At 43.9% G+C, this 24,325-nt stretch overlaps 1 protein-coding gene across 5 annotated transcripts in view; it reads left to right on the forward strand.

Moving 5' to 3' along the window:
* The first annotated feature begins 13,352 nt into the window (after positions 1–13,352).
* The window catches only part of HECA (hdc homolog, cell cycle regulator), a 132,390-nt gene continuing 121,417 nt past the window's right edge, over positions 13,353–24,325 (forward strand). For 2 of the 5 annotated variants that reach the window (XM_045058126.1, XR_006598340.1), the window contains exon 1: positions 13,353–13,946. In XM_045058126.1, coding sequence (XP_044914061.1) covers positions 13,676–13,946 — 271 coding nt within the window. In that variant the 5' untranslated portion in view covers positions 13,353–13,675. The remainder of the gene's footprint in view (positions 13,947–24,325) is intronic. The other 3 variants (XM_045058123.1, XM_045058125.1, XM_023254456.2) reach the window with 2 other exon arrangements.

Raw genomic sequence — 24,325 nt, forward strand, 5'->3', positions numbered from 1 at the left:
CAGCCTGGACTTTGATGTGCTGTAAGAAATAGCTCCACTCCATTGGGTATAAGGCTATTATTGAGGATATTCTTCCGTGTACTGCATAGCATTGCATTTGCAGGATCTTGAGGGCTTGTTTGGGACTTATATCAGCACCATTTATGTTTTTCCAGAGCAATTGGTCTGCTGGTAGCTGGTGGGAGCTGTAGATTGTGTAACTGATCATATTTCTCTTTTCACAGAGATTGCTAAAAAGCTTAGAGCCAAACCCCTGGTGGATCTTTGGCAAATACATGTAGGCCTTCATTGTATTTATTCTGGACATTAGCCTACCTCTATTGTATGATCCCATCATTGCTTTCCTTCTGCCTTATCTTTCTCATGGCTTCTGATATGCTTTATTTTCTTGTATTGCACATTTCTTTGTTCTCTGTAAGTCCTGTGGAAGAAAATCATGAACATAAAGACATATCTGCATCTTTCTCTCACCAGGCTGTGAGCTCTTTGGGAGTGGATGGGGATCGTTTTCCGTTGCTTTGCATTTGGATCTGGCATAGAACTTCATTATATGCTCAGTAAATATTTTTGAGAATAAATCAAACAAAGTTGCCATTATAAGGCTCAACTGGTAATTTGAACAATGACTATTTATTTATTTTAGTTTTTTTAATGTTTATTTATTTTTGAGAGAGAGAGACAGGATGTGAGCAGGGGAGGGGAGGAGAGAGAGGGAGACGCAGAATCTGAAGCAGGCTCCAGGCTCAGAGCCTGATGTGGGGCTCGAACTCAGGAACGGTGAGATCATGACCTGAGCCTGAGTCGGACACTTAACCCACTGAGCCACCCAGGGCGCCCCTGAACAATGACAATTTAAAGGAAAGGGTTGCGAATCCAATTGTTACCTACAGACCAGAAGGTGGAAGATGTTCCTTATGTGAATCAAGGAGGAAAAGACAGATTGAATAAAAAGTTCCTTCTTTTCAACCTGTTGATGCTGTGGTCATGACATTTTTGTGGCCTGTAAACTAAGGAGAAAGAAAGATGTTTGCTGTTCATCTATTACAGAGCATTGCACAAAATTGCTACTATAGAAATACATGTTGAGTTAAATCTACTTCTCTGGATACTACGTGAGGAAACAGTCATCTAGAATGTTTGGCAGAAAATGTTTGGCCCTTCATTGTTTTTTTAATTGATTTTTTTTTCTTTTTCTTTTTTTTAAAGTTTATTTATTTATTTGAGAGAGAGAAACGGGGGGAGGGGCAGAGAGAGAGGCTGAGAGACAGAATGTCGAGCAGGCCCCCTGTCTGGCCCTTCTTTTATCTCAGCCTGGAACCTAAAAACGTCTTAGGAAACCGATGAACTCAGGATTGTTGACCCAATCCAGAGCTGGCATAAGAGACTTCCAGACCACTGGATAACATTGTTTAATGACAAAATGCTCAGTTTTACCTGGAACTTCCAAGGCTTTTTTTTTTTTTTTTTAGTTTACTTATTTATTTATTTATTTATTTTGAGAGAGAGAGAGAGAGAGAGAGAGAGAGACAGAGACAGAAGAAGGAGGAGGAGAGGCAGAGAGATGGCGAGGAGAATCCCATACAGGCTCTGTGTTATCATCACAGAGCCAGACACAAGTCTTGATCTCACAAACCCCAAATCAAGCGTCAGATGCTCAAACCAACTGAGCCCCCCAGGTTCTCTAACAAGTCTTGAGGAATAGTAACTTAATTTTGTGTGTTTTTTTTAAAGCAAACAAACCAACATAATAAGTATTGGGTTTTCTTTTACCCTGATGGGGTTTCCTTAGAATTAGAAGATGCTCACAACTTATTTGTGAGTTGAAATTTATGGTATCCATCTACATGGGATAAGGTGATGATGAGGTTGCTTTTCTTTAAAAAAATTTTTTTAATGTTTATTTTTGAGAGGGAGAGCGAGAGCATGAGAGGCAGAGGGGCAGAGAGAGAAGGAGACACAGAATCTGAAACAGGCTCCAGGCTCTGAGCTGTCAGCACAGACCCCACCGTGGGGCTCAGACTCACCGAGTGCAAGATCATGACCTGAGCCCAAGTGAGAGGCTCAACCGACTGAGCCACCCAGGCGCTCCTGCTTTTCTTTAAAATCAAAGATTATTAGATTATTCTTTCAAAAATACTGTTTTCATCACATCATTTTTATCTTTTCAGTTTTTATTTAAGTTTTTAATGTTTATTATTTATTTTCGAGAGAGAGAGAAAGAGGGGGAGGGAGAGAGAGACAATGTGCGTGGGGAAGGGAGAGAGAGAGAGAGAGGAAGACACAGGATCCGAAGCAGGTTCCAGGCTCTGAGCTGTCAGCACCGCTGAGGGCACAGCCCTGATGCGGGGCTCAAACTCAGGGACTGTAAGGTCATGACTTGAGCTGAAGCTGGAGGCTTAAGCGACTGAGCCACCCAGGCGCCCCCATCGTATCATTTTTAAATTTAGTAACTTGCAATAACTTCTGTCCACACAAATCAAGTTCAAATTCTCGGGCAAAGCATCATCCGGGCTTCCAGCTGCGTACGCCAGAGTGCGCCCTGTGGCAATCTGTAGCATCCTGCGTGGGTTTGACTGTCCCTTTAAAGGTACCCGTATTTGCACGCAACAGGAAGCAGGGTGTGGTTTGTTCTTGGGTGAGACAAAAGTGTGCTGAAAGCAGTTTATCCTTGACCTAGAACCAGCCCTGCTTTTAGAAAAAAACAACAACAAACTTGTTTACAGTGCAGACGGGGAACTGTTAGATAGCATTTATGAAGTTGAACAGCAACCCCGATTACAAACTTCAAATGCTCCTGCGCATATAATAATACCGACTGCTTATTGAGAGCTTACCATGTACTAGGCACTACCCAGGCACTATCTTAACTCTGAAATAGATACGATTATTACCCCTATTTCACAAATATGTTGCCCAAGATCATACAACTTGTAAGCCCAAACTGAAGCCCAGGAAGTTGGGCTGCATGAATAATCTCTCCTAACCACAAAACGATAATAAGTTTTAATAGAACCTAAATCCAGCGTCCGCCCTAAAACCTCAGAAATGGCTGCTCTAGCATATAACAAAGAATATTTGGGGCTTATGTGCTAGAAGAAATTGCCTCTATCCGGAAGCCAAAGGTATTTTCTGAACAGAAGTGTGCTCCAGTGTGGGCCCAAACCTGACATGCGTGGTCCCCTTGCTACTCACGTTCCACTTTGCCTAGCCCCCTCCACCTGTTGTTTAGACGTCTCATTTCACAAAGAAATGAGGCCAACGTTTTATCCTAAATCAGACCATTCACCTCAGTAACCACAAATTTGAGAATGCGGTGGGATTGTGTTGGAGTGGGGTCCACCCTGTGATCCTCTGTGGCAGCCTCTTGGCTAAACCCCATTCGACAATTTTCGTGGTGCAAAAAATGGTACAAGCCAGAAAGACGACAGAACCAGTGGGTTGGCGTTTAACGGGGAAGCTTCCAACAGAAATGCGACCACCGTATATGAGTAGAGAGACCCGACTGTGCCGGCAAGTGAACACAGGAAATGCCCATGCCTAGAATTCAGACATAAAAGGATACTGTACACAGAAAAAAAAAGAGACATTGTACACAGGATGTTGCCTCAGTTTACTATCACAGTGTGAACAAGTGCCACTGGCTCACAGAGCCAACGGCATCCACCTTCCAGCATTGAGGTCAGTGGCTCATCTTGGTAGCCTAAAATTGGCTATGGTAGGAGCATTTAGACCACACGGTCCCTCCCTCCAGGCCTCCTCAGTGGTTGAACAATAACATACCGTTGAAACTGTCCCAATAGTTCCTTAAAATGGCAGCCATGTAGTTCTCACAACTCTGTGCATTGACTGGGCTCATCTGGGTGATCTGCTCGACGCGGTGAAGACATGATGACCCATACGGCTGCATTCAACGAGAATAGGATATCTCAACCTTCTCACTACATTCGGGGCTAGATAATTATTTGTTGTGGAGGCTGTCCTGCACGTTGTAGGGTTTTAGCAGCGTTCTTGGCCTCTACCTATTAGATGCCAGTAGTGACAACCAAAAATGTCCCTGTGGATAAAATAGCCCAGGCTAAGAACCACTGAGCTAGGAGCTTGGCTGAGGCTGAAACATCAAAGATGACTCCTGTGAATTATCAAACTGAATGGAGTCACTACGTCAAGGGATTTTAAAATGGAGCTAGGAGGCTATTAAGGGGGTGGACCTCATGCATGTCCTCACTGGTGGAACAATGAACTTCTGAACTGGGCTGAACCGCAAATAACCCAAGGGCCCAGTCAGAACATCTGCAACTTGCTACAGTAACAGACTTTGCTTAGTGAGAGCCTTAGCAACGGATTACATTCAGTGAAGATGAGCTTTTTGCTGTGAACACCAATCAAAAATTCTTTGTAGCGGTGCCTATGGGGTCAGTCAATTGGTTTTGGCTCAGGTCACTATCACCCTGTTTGTGAGATGGAGCCCTCCATCAGCCTCTGCACTGACAGCGTGGAGCCTTGCTTGAGATTCTCTCTCCCTCTGCCCCTTCCTCTCCCCTTTCTCCCCTCTGAAAATAAATAAGCACTAAAAAAAAAAAAAAAAAAAAAAAAAAAAAGATGTATACAAGCATTCCCTTTTTGCTTTAAAAATTCCTGACTTTTGCTTCCAAAAATAGTTTTGCTCCAAACTATTTGGTTTGCCACCCAAATCTGTGCACCTTGAATTGCAATTCTTTGATCCCAAATAAATGCTCTGGCTTAATTATTGCCTCCTGACAATTTTAGGCTGACACTTCTCATCTTCCAGGTGACAAGGATCCTTTGTTAGAGAAATTTATTTACCATGCTTGTTAAGGATGGCAAGACAGACTTTATCCAGGGGACCACTCCAATGGAATTTATAGTAAAGGATAGAGATTAGGCTCAACTCTGAATACAATAAGGAAAGGCAGGAATGTATAGCCAAGGAGCAGGGTTGGGGGTCAGTGGATGAAAACTCACCAAGAGGAAATGTCAGGAAATATCAGGGTTAGGAAGATCTTGGCCAAACTGACTTGATACGATTCTTGCCAAAGGCAGGCCAGGGTGATAAGGTATTGAGGGTGATATTTTCAACAGACTGACTCAGCAGGATTTTTGCTAAAAGTGGAGTGAACAGACCCAGGACAGAGCCCAGGGTTAGGGCCTCTTCAAACAGAGCACCCAGAGGAGCCTGACTCAAGCTTGATCAAGGGGAGAGGCTTTGTCACCGTCTCTGTACGGCCGGTCATCCTTCCACAGTCTAGCTCAAGGCCCTCCACAGCATGGTGGCTGGCTTTAAGAGAGTAAGAGCAAAAGCTAACAGGATGGGAACCAGAGCAATGTGACCCGTGACTCTTGCTGTATTTCTAGTTGATCAAAGCAAGTCCCAAGCCTAGATCAGGTTCAAAGGGAGGGAAAATAGACTCCACCTCTTCTTGGAAAGAGGAGTTGTGAACTTGTGGTCATCTTTAATCTGTGCAGTACCATATTGCATTCAAGGGGTCAGTATGAATATTCTGCAGAAGGAAGGGAAATCTTGAGAGAGAATTCTATTGAAGATCAATCAAAATTACTAGGCCGAAGGCGAAAATGATTATTCACGTGATGGTAAAGGAAAGAACCACATCATATTTAGAGGGTACAAAACAATATATTTCTAGGTTCTATAGTATTTATTGCATCAAAGATTATGAACAGAAGTTGGAGGTTGCTTCTGGTTAAAGTATTGGTAATGATGTCTTTCTGTCAAAAAAAACAAGTAATCCTTAGTTGTTGATATTAATTTTTGTTCTTCAATGGAACAATAAAACATTGATGTTTCTGAAAATGGAAGCAGTATGGTGAATGTTCAACTGTTTTACATTAGTACTTAAGGACTTTATATATATCATTATACGTATTGGAGATTGTAGGTATTTTGCAAGATATTTTCTAAAGAATTGGTTGCTTACAAGAAGGATCCAATGTCTATCTTTTCCCTTGAATTTTTGCCCCTGCATTAACTCACCTGAATGCTAAAGATAGAAGTAGGTACTTTTTGCTCTAAGGCGTTATTTCCCAAAAAAGTATTTAGCATAACTCTAGTTTCACAAGATGTTAATGGCTGTTACACGTAAGAGGATTTATGGGTTGTATAAGCTTGGGAAATTTTAAGCTGAGAGTAAGTAGGTTTCTTTACCGCTGGACTTTTTAGGGTCTTTAGTATAGTAATGTGTCTCATGACTAATAAAATATACAGTGTTTCCTAGACTTATTCAACCGCAGTAATAGAAGCATGTCTTATATAACTCGTGTTCTTTAGGGCACTCTGGGTAGAACTTGTTGTAAGTGGAGATAAAGGAGGAGAAGGAATCTTGAAAGAATTCTATTCAAGCTCAATCAAAATTAACTCAACAAAGAGGCATAGCATAGCCTTAGCACTTAAAAAAATAGGTATCCTTGAAGCAGGCCCTCAGTCCAAGAATGCACTATACTGTTGGGTTCTTTCTAAACATCAACAGTGTTTTCAATACAGAGGACTGAAACAGTTTGTTTGTTTGTTTGTTTATTTATTTATTTATTTATTTATTTATTTATTTATTTATGTTTAACGTTTATTTTTGAGACAGAGAGAGACAGAGCATGAACAGGGGAGGGGCAGAGAGAGAGGGAGACACAGAATCCGAAACAGGCTGCAGGCTCTGAGTGGTCAGCACAGAGCCCGACGCGGGGCTCGAACTCACGGGCCTTGAGATTGTGACCTGAGCCGAAGTCGGACGCTTAACCGACCAAGCCACCCAGGCGCCCCTGAAACAGTTGAAACAAAGATCATTTTGCAAAAGTTATTTTAGATTCATGAAATTGAATCATCCAAGATCACCAAAGATTAATTAGTCAAAACAGTAATTTAGAAAGGAAGAACCAGAATAAGTTCATACCTTTTCTCACTCTCCTTGTCTTATTGGCAAATAAAAATTGTATATATTTACAATGTGCAAACACCTGTATTTTGATACATGTATATATTATGAAATGATTACCACAATCCACCCTTGTCTTATAAGCTAAATTTGAAGCCCTTCGGAATTAGAATTTGGATTAGAAGCAATATATTAACTTACTTGTGGTAGGCAGCTTCTAAGATGGATTTCAGCGATCCTTATCCCCTGGTATTTATGCCCTTGTAAAACCTCCTCCTGTTGAGCTTGGGCCGAACCGGGTGACTTGCTTTTTGCTTCTGAGATTAGGTTACAAAAAAGACTGGCTTCTGTCTTGCTTGCCCTTCTCTTCCTGCCTCACTTGCTCACTTGGACGAAGCCAGCTGCTCTATGCAGAGGCTCATATGATAAGGAACTGAGGGAGGCCTCTGGCCAGCTACCCTTAGGAACTGAATGCTGCCAACAACCTCAGGACGGGGTTGGGAAATGGGTCCTTCCCCAGTTGAGTTTCAACATGACTGAAGTCTTAGGAGAGATCCTGAGCCTGAGGACCCAGCTAAGCCATGCCTACATTCCTGACACAGAAATTGTGAGATAATACATGTGTGCTGTTCTGAGCTGCTAGACCGTGGGGTAATTTGTTTAGGCAGCAATAGATAACTAGTGTAGAATTAAAAGAGGCATTTAGAGAAGGCCAGTGTTGCATTATCTAAGGCAAACCTTGCAGACGGCCGAAAGAAGGACTAAAGCACCGTGGTTAAATCGTGCTTTAGAATGGCAGCCTAGAAAAATACTGATTTCGCTGGGAAGAAACACAGGGGATCCGGAAGATGAAATCTAGGTGATACAAGTCTTTGAATTTTCAGTGCTACGTCTAGAGGAGATGTCAGACATACAAGGTATAGAAATTGATAGTTGCCTGGTCATTGCAATTGCTGAGGAAGATATTGCTATGCCACGGCCCCCTGCTATAAAAGCTGGCCTCAAACAGAGCCCCCAGTTTTGGTTTAAATATGCTAGCCAGCTGGGAAGGATGTTATGTCTACCAAGAGCATAGCAATGTGGGCTTAGGTGGCTCTTTTGTTTTGTTTTCTTTCTTTTTCTTTTTTTTTTTTTTTGAGGTCAGATCTGGTTTGCATTATTTCTTTTAGATGTTCTTTTACATGTTCTTTAATTCCACAACTATGTGTTAAAGTCTTATTTTGTGCTAGGTGCTGATTTGGGCGCTGAGGATTCAACAGAGAAACCTTCACTCTCTTGAAACCTCCATTCCAGAGAGGAAAAACAGAAAGCACACAAAGTAAATAAACATAAAAATGAAATATACCATGCAGTAATAAAAGTAAACAATATGTGCCATAGTAATTAAATACTATCAGAAAAAAGAAAGCACAGAAGGGAGAGCAGGACGGTGCCTGGACTACAAACAGCTGCGTGTCCATTGTGATCTGTTTCCCAACTTGGCCAAACAAACACCAGAGTCCCTACGGCCTCCTCTCTTCCCTCTGTAGACTCTGTACTCATTCTTGCTTTCATTTCCTTTTATTTTTTATTTATTTTTAAAGTTTGTTTATTTTTAGTAATGCCTATACCCAACATGGGGCTCGAACTCAACCCCCTGAGATCAAGAGTTGCACACTCTTCTAACTGAGCCAGCAGGTTGCCCCTGATTTCGAGCCCTTTTAAAAGACTAATCTTCATGCTTCCCTGTGAAGACTTCTTTGACAATTTAGCCTCCATTACCCCTCTACCTTCTGGGGATCTGAGGGCACCATTCCCCCTCCAAAATCAGAGGAAACAAAACAAAACAAAAGGCAGCCTACCCATCTTTTAAAATTCTTTTAATTTTCAGGTTAACGGTTGATTAATTTGTATTTGTTTCCTCTGTGTTTGTTGTTGTGTTGCCCACCCCTCCCCCAATAGAATTTCAGGTTTTTGATTTTTTTTTTAGTATTTATTATTTTGGGAAAAGTGCAAGCAAGGAGGTGTAGAGAGAAGGGAACAGAGGATCCGAAGCACTCTTTGTGCTGAATTCCGATGTGGGGCATGAACCCATGAACCGTGAGATCATGACCTGAGCAGAAGTCTGATGCTCAACCAGGTCTCACAAGTTTGGTTTGTTTTTACATATGTATGGAACATGCAGTCAAAAACACTTGTAATGGTAGCTTCATTGGAAGACGTAGATAAGATAAAAGATATGATGCCTTCCTTTGCAGAATTTAATATATACTTGGAGGGAGAAAATGCTCTTCCTGAGGTGAGAAAACCATGGAAAGACAGCCCATGCAAATCCAATACTTCGTGGTATGGTATAGTCAGTGGCTTCCAGATTTTTTGGCTTGCCACCGCAGTAAGAAATGGACTATACAACAAGACTCTGTGTGTGTGTGTGCGCGTAAACAAAATTTTACAAAGATAGTATGTATGTTTTACAAAACAATACTTAATATCTATATGCAATGCATTGATATTTTCTCTTCTGTTTCAATTTTCAAAACATGCTGGTAGGAACCCTCCGAACTGATCTCATAGCGTGCAAAGAGACTATGAGCCACAGTTTGGAAGCCAGGTGGTGAGCGCACAGAGGTGTGAAGTAAACGAGTCTTGAATGGTAGGAGTCCAGGGATGTCTGTCCTGGGAAAGATTATGGATGTGTCTCTTGAAAGGAGAGTCCTATTTAGGTTATTGGGGTTCGTGACAGTGTTGATGCTGAGTTGGAACAACAGTATGAGCAAAGAAGGCACCGAGGCTGTGGTAGGTAGCAAGTTCAGGGGGCACTGAGATAATTCTATTCTTTTATATGACTGCTTTTGTAGGTTATGGAAATAATGTAAAAGTCAAAATAAAGGCCTGGAAACAGATTATGAGGGTACACAGTTGAGAAAAATGTTAATATTGATAATTGGGAACAGTTTAATAGGAGAGCAGATCTATGGCATTTAATAATTCATGTCATTATTTGCATTAGTATTGCATTTTGTTAAAAGTCTTGGTAATCACAACTATTACTATTCCTCAAAGTAAACCTCTGGGCATAGGAGAGGCTATTTCTAGAAAAAAACAAAACAAAAACAAAAAACAAAAAACCCTGGTCCATAGAGATAATAGGCACTGTTCAAGGTATATTTACTTGAAGTGACTTTAGCAGATCAGCCCAATTCTAGCCCAAAGGGCTTAGTTGACCCCAAGAGTTCAGAAGACAGGCACACAGGTCAAGCAAAAATGCAAACAGAACAAGAATGCTGAAACAATGACCATTTATTCTGATCCAGTCCTGAAGATTAGCTTGTCCCTTTTCTCAAGGCTATCGATTGTTTACCTCTGATGACCTGGATTGTTGCTGTGTTTTATTCAATCTTGCAAAGATGTGGTTTGGAGTGGGTGATAAAGTTTGGGGGAAGGAAACCTTGGGTATAGGTATACTTTTTTTGAAAGTTTACTTCAGAACACATGGGTTGATCATGGAAATTAAACAGAAGCCAAGTGTGGATGTACAGAGCATAGAGGCTTCCATGGTTTCCTAGAACTCTTCACATTTTCTTCTGGAAGCATCTGAGGGGAGGGCTTTGGGTCACCCACCATCCATCTTTTGCTCTTTGGACAGGCTTTCTCCCTTTCTCTCTTCTTCAAAAATCATGTAAAAAGGGAAAGATAAAGGGCTAGGATTCCAAGGAAATCCCACATGTTGTTTGGAAGTAGGAAATGGAGTCCTTTACCGTTGCCTCTGCATCAAATTTGACTAAGGCTAAAAACAGAAGAGCATGGTTAAGAATGGAAGAAGTGGCCCAGCTTCTCCTTCCTCCTTTTGATTTTGTTTTAGTTTGAATGAGGAGGAGGTGGCTCACACAATGAATAAGAAAAGCAACTGGCTGGATGGCTGTGTGCTTTGAGTTAATTATGACATTTTTTGTGGGAAAGCTTCCAATTCTTAAGTCTCATCTAGAGGTGGGAGGCAGCTGGAATGAACATCTGTCTGCAGGGTACAGGCATACTTACTCTGATCTAATATGGCATGACAGCAATGTGCTTATTCAAGAAAATAGGTGTCTCCATTTTCCGGTATTCTAATCTAAAATTTCTTCATTCTCGGGGCACCTGGGTGGCTCAGTTGGTTGAGCGTCCGGCTTCGGCTCAGGTCATGATCTCGCGGTCCGTGAGTTCGAGCCCCGCGTGGGGCTCTGTGCTAACAGCTCAGAGCCTGGAGCCTGCTTCCAATTCTGTGTCTCCCTCTCTCTCTGCCCCTCCCATGCTCATGCTCTGTCTGTCTCTGTGTCTCAGTAATAAATAAATGTTAAAAAAAAAAAACTCTTCATTCTCACCACTCAAAAAAAAAAAAAAAAAAAAAAAAAAGAAGAAAAAGAAAGAAAGGCCCAAGGCAAGGTGAGACGTCTCAGCCACCTCTAGTGAGGGATCTCAGTAATGAAATTAAGCTAAATCTGAATAGGCCACATTACCTCATTATCTTCATCCCCAGCTCCTCCATTCTCCCTGTGAAGTCTCTAATTACACACTGTCAGCATTGCCTCCAGTTTTCAGTATTTGACTTCCCGGGGCCAAGTGGTGACCAAATCCTGCTTCATGTACCTTCAAAGCATTTGTCCATTCATTTATTCATGCACTTCTCATATGCTTACTCTATACCATGCACTGAGCTAGGCAACAAGGATTCAGTGAGGCAGAAACTAAGACACAGTTTCTGCCATCACATGGCTGGTAGTCCAGTGGGGGCCCAGGCAAGAGACAAGTAAACAGGCATCTTCAATACGTGTGTGCATGGCGTTTTGGTAGGGAAGGTAACAGGGAGCACTTGGGGGCGAATCTCACTTTGGGCTGTCAGAGTAGACTTCCTAGAGAATGGATGGTTTAGGTTGAGACTTCAAGGTTCAGGAAAATGTAGCCAGAGAAAAGTGCATTACGCAACCTCCACTCAACATTTTCTTCACCACTTACTGTGGGTCAGGTTTTTTGCTAGACTCTGCCGAGTTAGCTAGAAAGATAGACTCAATCTCTGTTCCTCTAGTGCTTAGAAGATGTCAGGGTGGGGGAGAAATAGATGTGAAAATATAGGCACAAAATATTTATTTATCTAATGTAACTCTCCATATGTATTGGGGAATTAAAAGGCTCATCATTTTCCTACTGAAAAGTCCAACCAGCAATTACCCCTGGGTATCCAGTGCTCCTCCCTATAGCTCCAAGCTCTGCTATGGACTCTCCTATGAACCTGGGAGCTCCCAGTCAGAATCTCTCCATTAGGTGAGCCTGAGAGGGAGAGTTCTCTTCTCTGCACATCCCTGTCTGTCCCTTTATGCTTTATAACACAGCCACTGAGCCTTTACTGAAGAGCTGGGTTAATTAAAGTTTACACTAGAGGAGGGGAAAACTGTAAATTGTCAACTAAAATAGTTTTCTTCCATAGATCATGGGGAAAATAACCTAATTTATACATTCAACAAATATATGCTAGCTGCTCCCTGAGGTGCCCAAGACGGATAAAACCTACTACCTGTGGAGCTTTCCCGAGTATGAGAAGGAGATAGCTAGGAAACAAGTAAACGTATACGTCGTCAACAAAATGAGAGATGGATGAGAAAAATTATCAGTGATACTTCTCACAGCTCCTCCCGGAAGGCAGGTAGGAGCTCTACTATAACATCCTGAAGGAAGTGTCTTTGATCTGGAACCTGAGATATGGGAAGGAGCTGGTCTGTGAAAAGGCAGAATAAAGTTGCAGAAAAGAGAAACCATGTAGAACTCTTCCCAGGGGTCTCCTGCTCTCAGGTCACTGCCTCTCTTCAGAGGCGTCACGTTTTAATCTTAGCCTGCTTCCAACGCAGCTATCTCTCTTTTGGGACAGCTCAGCCCACAGGGATTGGGTTTCCTCCCAAGCAGGTCCTGCCTAGTGGTCACAGGCAACATTTAGTTTTATCCCTGGATGGTGGGTCCTGTTTGTATGAATTACTTTCACCACTACACTGTGCCGGCTTCTCATTCAGGGACCCTGCTGTTCCTCCCCATTGTCTGGGACCTCGATCCTATTTCTGTAATTACTGACCCTAAAACTGTTCTTGAAGGGTAAGGTCTTTTGATGGATTATTAATCCCAAATCCTTTGTTTTCCCTTCTTCTAGTCACCCGCCTATTTTTCAGGACCATATTGTTCTAAGCCTCAATTACATGAAGGTCGGGAGGCCACCGAATAACTACGCCAGATGCCACCGGATTGGTGTAGGAGGCCACTTCAGGAAGGTGGCTTCGCGCACGGCCAACAGCTTCGCAGGCCCGCGGTGAGGGCGCCAGAATGACGTCACTCGAACGTGGCCGGCTCGCGCGGGGCGTGACGTCACGCGGGCGGGCCGGTCCGCCTTGAGGTCACCTGGTGGGCGCGTCCAGGCCGAATCCCCAGTGTCGTCACGGGCGGGGGCGGGGCCAGAGCGTGTCAGCGAAGCCGAATCAAAACAAGCCGGAGACCCGCCTTTTCCCTCCGGCTCGGGAGCGTCTCGCTCGGGTCCCGAGCCCGCCGCGCTCGCGCGGCTGCGAGCCTCGGGTGGCCGCGCGCCGGCTCCAGGAAGCCGGGGAGGGCGCGGCGGCCGGGATGGCGCGGCGCGGGCCGCGCGGCTAGACGGGCGCCGAAGGAGCCGCCGGCCCGCGCCCTCCATTCTCTTCCTCCCGGAGCCGGCGCCGCGCGGGCCGGGAGCGGCCGTGCGGCGGGGAGCCGCCTTCCTTGACGCCGGGCACCTGGACGCTCGCGAGATGCCCAACCCCAAAAACAGCAAAGGCGGCCGCAAAAACAAGCGCGCCAACAGCAGCGGGGACGAGCAGGAAAATGGAGCCGGGGCCCTGGCAGCGGCGGGCGCGGCGGGCGCGGCGGCCGGGGGGGGCCTGGCGGCGGCGGCCGGCTGCGGAGCGGTGGCGGCGGGCGCGCCGGGCACCGGGGGCGCGGCGGGCACCGGAGGCGCGGGGACTGGCGCCGCCAACGCCGCGGCCGCCTCGGGGGCTGCTGCCGCGGGCGACGCCAAGAACGGTAAGACGGGGCTGGCGGGGCGAACGCCAACTTCCTCCCCGACGGGGAAGGCGCGGTGGCGGGGCCCGGGGCGGCGCGGGCGGTGCGTGGACAATGCGAGAGTCAGGAAGTGCTCACCCCGCCCCTCCGCCCCGCGGCGGCTGTCCCTTCCCGGTCCCCACGCCCGGCGGCGACGACTGATCTGCGGCCCGTGCCCGGGGTCTGCGCCGCTCCCGGGCCGAGAGCCCGGGGCCGCCTGCGCCTCCGACGCCGAGGGGGTGCCCCGGGGCTCGGCGGCGGCGGCAGTGCTCCCCTCGGGCCCTGCCGGTTCTGGCGGAGCCGACTGTGTGCTGCGGCCCGTGGGGGAGCGGCGGGTTGGGGGGTGGGGGGAAGGAAAGAGCTGCCCAAGTTGAAAAGAATGATCCGCTTGGAAACTTAGGCACCAGTTCATTCTCCCCTGTGCCCCCCTCACCCACCCGCCTTTCCCCGCGTGGGGAAGAGCCTCAAATCCCAGCAAATCGAGGCTTGCTGCGGCGACTGCCACAGGTGAAGAGGCCCCGAGACATTTTTACTATAGGGCGTGTGTGTGTGCGTGCTTGTGCGCGCGCGCGCTCTTTAATTCTCTTACTCGCTTGAGGAAGGAAGAGAATCTGAACTTGACTTCCGTTCTCAGACCGGAGTTAAAAAAAAAAATCATCGTCTGTATGATTCTGTTTCACAGTTTTAGAAGGAAGCCTGCTAATCTTAGGCAGTACCTTAATGCACCTTTTGAAGGGCACTTAGGGAATACTGAAGATGTGACAGATTGACGTTGTCACTAGAGAGACACGATTTTCGTTATCGGGTGCCGGCCAAACACTTTTTTCTTCCTTGGACAGTTCTTTGAGTTCCTCTGGTCAGGCAGTTTTTCAGGGAAGGGAATAGAGGTATATTTTAACGAAGGAATATTAGGAGCTTTATTTCTGACTTTTAACTTGTAGCTTTTCAGCTTTTGAAGCCATTCTTCATGCAGATCAGTCACTTTTTTTTTAAAGAGGCACCTGCACCCAGAAGAGCCCCACAGTGCTCTGAACGTAGGAGATTGAAGTGTAGCCAATTAAGAACAGAACCATAGGCCCCATTGGCTGTATCTCCGCAATAGTGATGTAGGAAAGTTTTCTTTTTTTCCAGGAACAGACAGCCTAGTTTTGAATGTTTGATAATAGAATTTTTGGCCAGACTGTCTTCTCCATCCATGTTCTTTTGTTTTCCTAGCTCTGAACTTCATTTTGGTATTTTGGTATTGATGTGGCATAGGGGAAGGAAGACAGACTGGTGGTTTAGCCTTTTAGAGCTCTGTCTTCTTGGGAAGGTCAGTCTTTCTGACACTTGATTTCCTTGCCTGTAAAATTGAAAAAAAAAAAATTGTATATATTCCATGCCCCCCCCCCCCCCCCCCCCCCGAGTTATTCTGAGGCTCAGAGTGTTACTTTCTTCTCCGGTTTGCAGTTCTTGTTTTAAAGGCTTGTTAAGCTTTTAACATGCTTAGTAAAGTTTTTTAAGAAAAGTGATCAATGAGTGATGATAGCTATCATTTATTCCTTCAAAAAATATTAAACACAGTGTTACAAGTACTGTGGTAAGTATGAAAGGGTACAGTGGTAATCAAGAGAGGACATCCTAGTCCTCATGGAGCCCGCATTCCAGTTCTGGTGTACCTTTTTATTTTTTGTTTGTATGAAGCTTCACGATGGCTGTTATTATTATTTTTTTAATTTTATTTTTTAATTTACGTTCAAATTAGTTAGCATATAGTGCAACAGTGATTTCAGGAGTAGATTCCTTAGTGCCCCTTACCCATTTAGCCCATCCCCCCTCCCACAACCCCTCCACTAATCCTCTGTTTGTTCTCCATATTTCAGTGTCTTATGTTTTGTCCCCCTTCCTGATTTTATATTATTTTTTCTTCCCTTCCCTTATGCTCATCTGTTTTGTCTCTTAGAGTTCTCATATGAGTGAAGTCATATGATATTTGTCTTTCTCTGCCTAATTTCACTTAGCATAATACCCTCCGGTTCCATTGATGTAGTTGCAAATAGCAAGATTTCATTCTTTTTGATAGCCAAGTAATACTCCATTGTGTATGTATGTGTGTGTGTATATATATATATATATATATATATATATATATATATATACATATATACCACATCTTCTTTATCCATTCATCCATCGATGGACATTTGGGCTCTTTCCATACTTTGGCTATTGTTGATAGTGCTGCTATAAACATGGGGGTGCATGTGTCCCTTCGAAATAGCACACCTGTATCCCTTGGATAAATACCTAGTAGTGCATTTGCTGGGTCGTAGGGTAGTTCCATTTTTAGTTTTTTTGAGGAACCTGCATACTGTTTTCCAGAGTGGCTGCACCAGCCTGCATTCCCAGCTGTTTATCTTTTTCTCCAAAAGATTAAACCACTTTACAGCCGTGCGAGGAAATACTTTTTCTTAGGCTGGTGATACCTCCTCCTCTGTAAACTTTAAGCTGGTTATGGTGTCACTATTATTACTCTCCTCTGCAGTGTCAAACTCAGGTATATTTAGCAGTTCTGTGTCTATCTGTGTGGAACTGTGTATTTCTGATTTGGAACTTGTTTTATGAGGTGAATGGAGAAAAAGGTAAGAACTGGGCCAAACATTGCCATTGTCAGGGTTAGAGAAGGTACAGACTTTGATCAGCAAGCTGTATTTTAGGATTCCATATTTGGTTGTGCCATGGTGTGAAGTCTCCGTGATCCATTTTAATTTGAAGAACTTGTCACTGCAGTTGGTAACTGAACATGGGTGCTAAAGCCTCTTGTGTACAAAATTGATAAATAAGGAAATTACAAATATGCATGTGTGTGTGTTTGCCATTTAAAGCTATGCTTTCTAATGTTGGGGTAGGAGAAGTGGCATTGGCGAGTTTTAAAGGAAGGGGCAACAGATATGCAAACTCAAGAATCAGCTGCTAAGGCCCAATTATTTTGAATTTTAGAATGACATTGATTGCACTATTATAGTATTTCTAAGTATATTTTGATTTTTTTAACTTGTGACATTAGATTTTGCAGTTATGAATATTACAAATTAAGTGATTATTTTGAGGATGTGCTGAATCTGAATTCTCTTAAACTTTTAAACAGTTTGTTCTCATTGTTCAAGTCAGTTGTGATCTACAAATGCAAACGCAAATTTAATGAAGTTAACAGTAGTTGTCGTTTGTACTTTTTTGGAGTTGATGGAATTGTTTTGTGTCTTGTGGTTCTTGGGCAGGATGGCCACCAGGGCATGGTAATATTAGTTCTTAGTTGTTCACTCTTTGTCAGTACGTGTAAATAGCTGCTTAATGTATAAAAGAAGACTGTCAGGGAAAGCTCGGGGAGCTATGGAATGGTTATAGGGGAAGAAGTTGCACTGGGTACAGTTGTGCGTCTTGGGTAAGATGAGTATTAATTGTAAAGACTTCGTACCCCTCATAAGTTTATTAGTGCATTTCTAGATACTGGCTTCGGAAGCTTCTTGCAGGAATTGGAGCAAAAGATGAAGTGCCATGCTCCTCCTACATAGTAAACATCGGTGTACATATTGTAGCGTTTTGATTGTAGGTGGACTAGGTTTGCCAATCATTATTTTTAGGGTCTAGGAATCATGCGGTAGATTATTACGATGTAGTTTCATTTTGGAATTCTGGTTCCATTAGGCCACTGCTTTTTTGCTGAGGGCCTAAAATATATGGACCCTTGATCATAGTATGTAGTTTTCAATGGGCCTGGATCCCAAGTCCTTTTATTAATTCCTGTTTTATGTATGACCATGGGTCACCACGCCACTCATTCCTGACTGCCACCAGAACCTCTGGGTAGCTGAATCTGCCTTAATCCATTCCATTCAGCAACACTTACAGTATAAGTATACGAGAGTTTGTTTACATATTGATTGGCTGTGCATTTGGAAGGCATAGATATAATCTTGGGCAAGTCATTTGACGTCTCCGAGACTCAGTTTCTGCATATTTAAAATGGGATTGTAGTACCTATCCATACATAATACCGCAAGATCACATATATTACATACATATAACTTATATACTATATAAGTATGTGTACGCACAGTGCTTGACTTATAATGTGAGCTTACTAAGTGTTAGTTATTTGCCTTAGATTCTGGAAACAGTCTTTGAAACAGATTTTACGTGTAGGAGTTTTACTGGGAATGCTCTAGCTGGGCAGCGAGGGAAGCAGGATTGAGTAAAGCAAGGAGTTGAACTGCCCTGCAGTTACAACAGGGAACTCTGGAGCTGGGATGCCCTGCAGAGTTATCTTACCTTGAGGCACGGGGGCAGGGCCTTTAAACTCCGCTTCCTCCACTGACTGGTCTTTAGGACTTGGACTGTCTCCTGAAAGAGACAGTATGACCTGGGGAGTGGCATCTGTCTCTTGGCTGGAGAGCCTCTCTGGAGAGGCACTTGGCTGAGAGCCTTCTGCTCCGAGTGACGAAGAGCCCTTTTTATTCCTCTAGCGTTACCTGTTTCTTCCCATACACCACTAGTGCTATCCACGTAAAACACAGGCGTGGGATAAATAGTTCTCACTACCCTTTATGGATCAGGCCGGGAATTCACTACCAGTGTAACAGGGTTTTGGCGGGAAATGTGCCCTGAATTTCATACATCTTTACAAGTGGGTTTTTGGAACTCTACCTGTTCCCTATAAACAAGATTTGTGTTTTTCTGCATAGGTAGGTCAGTGAACACAATTTGTATAACTTCAGGCTTGTAGTTTATTATAAGTAGTTTCTCTTTTTAGGTGTTTACTTGAATTTTTACTATATTTAAATTGTCTGTATTCATCAGAAGAAAAATGAAGAGTGTTTGCCTGCTGTTTCTTTTCTTTTCTTTTTTTTTAATGTTTATTTATTTTTGAGACAGAGAGAGACAGAGCATGAAGAGGGGAGGGGCAGAGAGAGAGGGAGACACAATCTGAAACAGGCTCCAGGCTCTGAGCTGTCAGCACAGATCCCGATGCGGGGCTCGAGCTCACAAACCGTGAGATCATGGCCTGAGCCGAAGTCAGATGCTTAACCGACCGAGCCTCCCAAGTGCCCCCTGTTTATTTTCAAATCAAGAAATATTTATTGCAGGCCTAAGGTATGTAGGGTACGATTATCATCTTGGAAGACATTTTCTTATTTAGAAGTTAATTTTGTCAGGTGTTTAAAAATTTTTTTTTTTTCCAACGTTTATTTATTTTTTTGGGGACAGAGAGAGACAGAGCATGAACGGGGGAGGGGCAGAGAGAGAGGGAGACACAGAATCGGAAACAGGCTCCAGGCTCTGAGCCATCAGCCCAGAGCCCGACGCGGGGCTCAAACTCCCGGACCGCGAGATCGTGACCTGGCTGAAGTCGGACGCTTAACTGACTGCGCCACCCAGGCGCCCCTTGTCAGGTGTTTAAAAACACCTACTACTTGGGGCCCCCCGGGTGGCTCAGTCAGTTAAGGATTTGACTTTGGCTCACGTCATGATCCCACAGTTCATGAGTTTGAGCCCTGCGTCGGATTCTGTGCTGACAGCTCAGAGCCTGGTGCCTGCCTCCAATTCTGTGTCTCCCTCTGTCTTTGCCCCTTCCCCCCTTGTGCACATGCTCTGTCTCTCAAAAGCAAATAAAAATGAAAAAAAAATCTGCTACTTTTGGATCTTGTCTTTTGAGATCCACCTTTGTAATGGGGATTGATAGAAAATATTGCCTCATCCATCAAAGATTCATCTTGTGCACTTTGTATATTATAGTAAGAACTTAAAAAAAAATTTTTTTTTAATGTTTACTTATTTTTGAGAGAGAGAAAGAAAGAGAGACAGAATGTGAGCAAGGGAGGGAGGGCAGAGAGAGGAAGACACAGATTCTGAAGCAGGCTCCAGGCTCTGAGCTGTCAGCACAGAGCCCAATGCAGGGCTCGAACTCACAGAACTCACAAACCGTGAGATCATGACCTGAGGTGAAGTCTGACGCTTAATGACTGAGCCACCCCAGGCACCGCGAGTAAAAACTCTTCTGTGATCTGTTAATGGAGGTTTTGGGTACCATCTTTTCTTTATTTACTTCTGAAAGGACCTGAGCTTGAATTCTAAAAACTGAACCTTCAATGTCATCCAAGTCCAAGAATATGTATCATGTAATCCAAGTCCAAGGATATGTATCATTCTGTAAAGAATTGAAAACAGGAGATAAAACTGGGAAGTCTCTTGCAGCTTAATCCTCCTCTGAATTTACTCCACGCTTATCTATGAACAATTTAAAAAAAAACTTGAAGGCATCAAAAGGAAAACTCTAGGGGAAAAAAAAATCTGATTTTGCTCACGAGCTCTTTGGCATTTTTAAGGGATAGATTTAATTAAAAATATTTTGCTATTTCGTTATTTTATCAGTAATAAAATGGCCACTGCGGATGGGGTGCCTGGGTGGCTCAGTTGGTTAAGTGTCTGACTTTTGGTATTGGCTCAGGTGATCTCATGGTTCAGTTCGTGGGATTGAGCCCTGCATTGGGCTTTGCGTGGACAGCGTGGAGCCTGCTTGGGATTCTCTCTCTCTCCTTCTTCCTGCCCCTCCCTTACCTGCTCAATCTTTCTTTCTCTCTCTCTCCCTCAAATAAATAAACTTAAAAAAAATAAAGCTGGGCGAAGTTCTTTGACTTTCTATTCAAACACATAATCTTACCACTTAGATCACCATTGTACTTGTATGCTTTTACTATTTTCTCTTATAGATTTTCAAAAGTACATGTATAATTTTTTTAAAAAGAGGATAATCTATTTTGTAACCAGCTTACAGAGGCAGTATTTTGTGGAAATTTAGCAGAGTAGTAAATACACAGGTTCATCACCATTTTAATGTTTCAGTGACTGTATAATATGCCATCATGTGTCCGTACCTTGGATAATTTGATCATTCTACTATTGTTTGACCTTTAGGTTTTTATTTATACATCTGTGGGTGTTATCCAGTTACTTAGGATACATTCTTCCCTGTGGACTTACTGTGTCAAATGATACGCTTTTTAAAAAAATATTGGGGCGCCTGGGTGGCGCAGTCGGTTAAGCGTCCGACTTCAGCCAGGTCACGATCTTGCGGTCCGTGGGTTCGAGCCCCGCGTCAGGCTCTGGGCTGATGGCTCAGAGCCTGGAGCCTGTTTCCGATTCTGTGTCTCCCTCTCTCTCTGCCCCTCCCCCGTTCATGCTCTGTCTCTCTCTGTCCCACAAATAAATAAACGTTGAAAAAAAATTTTTTTTAAATATTTAAATTAATGTATGCTGACAGATTGTCCTATAGAAAAGTTGTGGGAATTTGACCCTGCTCTGGTCAGAGTGCCCTTCCCCCACAGCCTCACCGTCCTGAGTTCTTGTAGTTTTAATGGCATGCTGGAGAATTGCTGCCTAATTCTCAGCAGTAAGAGGGTCCCAGTAGAATCAAGAGCCTGGAGCAGATGCTGTCACACTTCAGGGGACTTTCCAAGGCTGCATATGTTTCGGTTGGGGACTTCTGTGCTCTTTAGTGATTTGGTGGCTAACAAGGATTCAACAAGATATCTAATAATGGTGAATGATACTTGAGCAGTTGGTAATAGTGAAGATGAAGGCATAGGCTTTTGAAATTCTGTCTGCATCATTTATTCTAATTTTAAGAAATAAGGCCTAGAATTTCACTCATTCATTCATTCATTCATTCATTCATTCATTCACAGTTTATTTACTTTGAGAGAGAGATAGAGAGCATGGGAGGGGCAGAGAGAGAGACGGAGAGAGAATCCCAAGCAGCCTCTGTACCACCAGCACAGAGCCTGGTTGGGGGGGCGGCGTGGGGCTCAAACTCACAAACCGTGAGATCGTGACCTTAGCCGAAATCAAGAGTCAGATGTGTAACCCACTGAGCCACCCAGGTGCCCCAGGCCTAGAATTTTTAAAATTTTAGTCAAAAAGCATGTGGTCTGAACAGACCTGGGTGCAAGTGTAGGTGGTCCAGTTTACCAGCTAAGTGACTTTGCGATCTAACCTTTCTCAGACTCCCATTTTCCAAATACAACCTTTTGGAGTGTTTATAAAGATTAAGAAAAACAGTGCATTAAAGATCTTGGCTCAGAGCCTGGCTGATATGGGTACTGGCAGTAATAACGTTACATGTTTTGTGATTTGTTCAACTTTATTCAGTTAGAAAGCTTTTTAAACTATTATGCATTGAGGGGCACCTGGGTGGCTCAGTCGGTTGAGCATCTGACTCTTGATTTCAGCTCGGGTCATGATCCCAGGATCCAGCCCCCTCTGTTGGGCTCTGTGCTGAGCGTGGAGCCTGCTTAAGATTCTCTCTCTGTCTCTGTCCCTTTCTCTCTGCCACTCTCCCCTGCTTATGCGCGGTCTCTCTAAGAAAAAACAAAACAAAACTATTATGCATTGAGAACAGACACTGAGAGACAATAAGATGGTGGTGAAGTGTCTGTGAATGTTAATATAGCAAAAGACTTGTATGATACGGGTTTTTATTCAAGTACTGATTTGATTATAAATGGTATTTTCTTCCCTCATCTTCTCTTTCTGATTATTATAGTTTATGTGGAAAAATCAGGTGATTTAGCAAAACAGGAAAAAAAAAGTAACAAGCAAGATGTGAATATGGTTACATCTTCCTTTCTTCATTTATTTATTTGTCTCATGTATTGAGTACTGTTTGTCAGGCACTGTGTTAGGCTCTGGGATTACAAGGACAATGTGAGGCCCTGGGATTGCAAGGACAAAAGAATTGTGCCCAAAGGGTTTATGGTCTGTTTGGGAGCCTTTATAGAAACAAGTGCAAGTTGGTTATTACATGGACTACACAAGGGCAACTGTGAAACAGAGAGCTGGAGCTTCTGAGGTGGTAAAAATGTGGATTAAGGATGCGGATTGTATTTGAAGATGCAGAGAAGTGAAATGAACATGTGTGGGGTTTAAGAGTAGCTGAAAGGAGGTAAGGAGCTCAGGGTGTCCTTTGGGGATTAGCCAGAGCTTAATGTTACTGACATATTAATATCAATGTCTCTCTCCAGGCCACAACTAGAAGGTTCATTAGTTGGTGTGTTCATTTGTTTGCTCGTTGGTTGTTTTTTTCATCTGTGCGCTCGGCCATTTCCTCAACATTTATTATGTGCCTGTTGTCTCTTCTATGACTGGAAGTTTAATGTTGAATTGTAGTTGAAGACATCAGATTCTACATCCCTACAGGCTAATGGTGAAGCTGGGACAGAGACCTGTAAACACTAGGAGCATGATAATGTGCTGGGATGCCCAGTGGAGAAAATGATTTATTTCCCGGAGGAGGGGACATTTGAACCAAGTCTTGGAGGAAGAGAAGCATGTAGTTCTGAAAGCAGAGGAAAGATGTTTCAAGCAGAGGGAGATGGGAAAGATTGCTGCCAGGGGTTTGTGACTGGTTTGAGGTGCGGTAGTAGGACAGGAAGCTGGAAAGGGAATGGGGCCAGATGGTTAAATCTGGATGTTTTGTAGCCAGTGGAGGACCATCCCTGAGGTTTGTAAGTAGGCACATGGTCAGTTGAACCCTCACAAGGGAGTAGCTTGGTTTGTCATCGTAGGTTGTTGACAGGCTTGTAAAGTTGTGTTATAGCTGGGTGGGAGAGACGCTGGTCCTTCCTTGTCTTATGGAGTCGAAGAATGAATCTCATACAGCAGAGAGCGAGCATGGTGATAGAGTTTATTGAGCAAAAGTACAAAGTTCTCAGAGAGTGAGAGGGAGTGAGAGGAGTCCCAACTGGGTTTCCGCCAAAGATTTTTGTCTTTTTATTGGGACCTTATCAGGAACTGGATAACAGTTTGTGAGAATCTATTCATGGCACCTAGCATGGGCAGGTCTGGAATGTGTTTGTCCTTTCTTTACCCCCTACCCACCTGCAGCTATATAGCCTCCCACTTGAATCTGTGGAAGGGGCGGGGGTGGGAGGGGGATGCTGGTGGCCACTCTGAGGAGCAGGAGGGCCCAGGAGGGCCCAGGGCCTCTCTACAGGGAATCTTGAAGCATGTGGTCACGGCTCCCTTATCTATCCCTGCCTACTACTAAACCTATCCCTATTCAGTTGTAATTTCAGCAGAATGCTATTTTAGCAATTTTTCTTATTTAAAAATTTTTTAAATGTTTATTTATTTTTGAGAGAGAGAGAATCCCAAGCAGGCTCCACATGGTCAGCACAGAGCCCTACGTGGGGCTTGAACCCACGAACCATGAGCTCATGACCTGAGCCGAATTCAAGAGTTGGACACTCGACCAACTGAATCACCCGGACACCCCAGCAATTTTTCTTTTGATACGGCTGGTCAAGGATTGTTGGCCCAACTTGCCA

Source organism: Felis catus, chromosome B2 (genome assembly GCF_018350175.1).
Source record: "Felis catus isolate Fca126 chromosome B2, F.catus_Fca126_mat1.0, whole genome shotgun sequence".
Classification (NCBI taxonomy): domain Eukaryota; kingdom Metazoa; phylum Chordata; class Mammalia; order Carnivora; family Felidae; genus Felis; species Felis catus.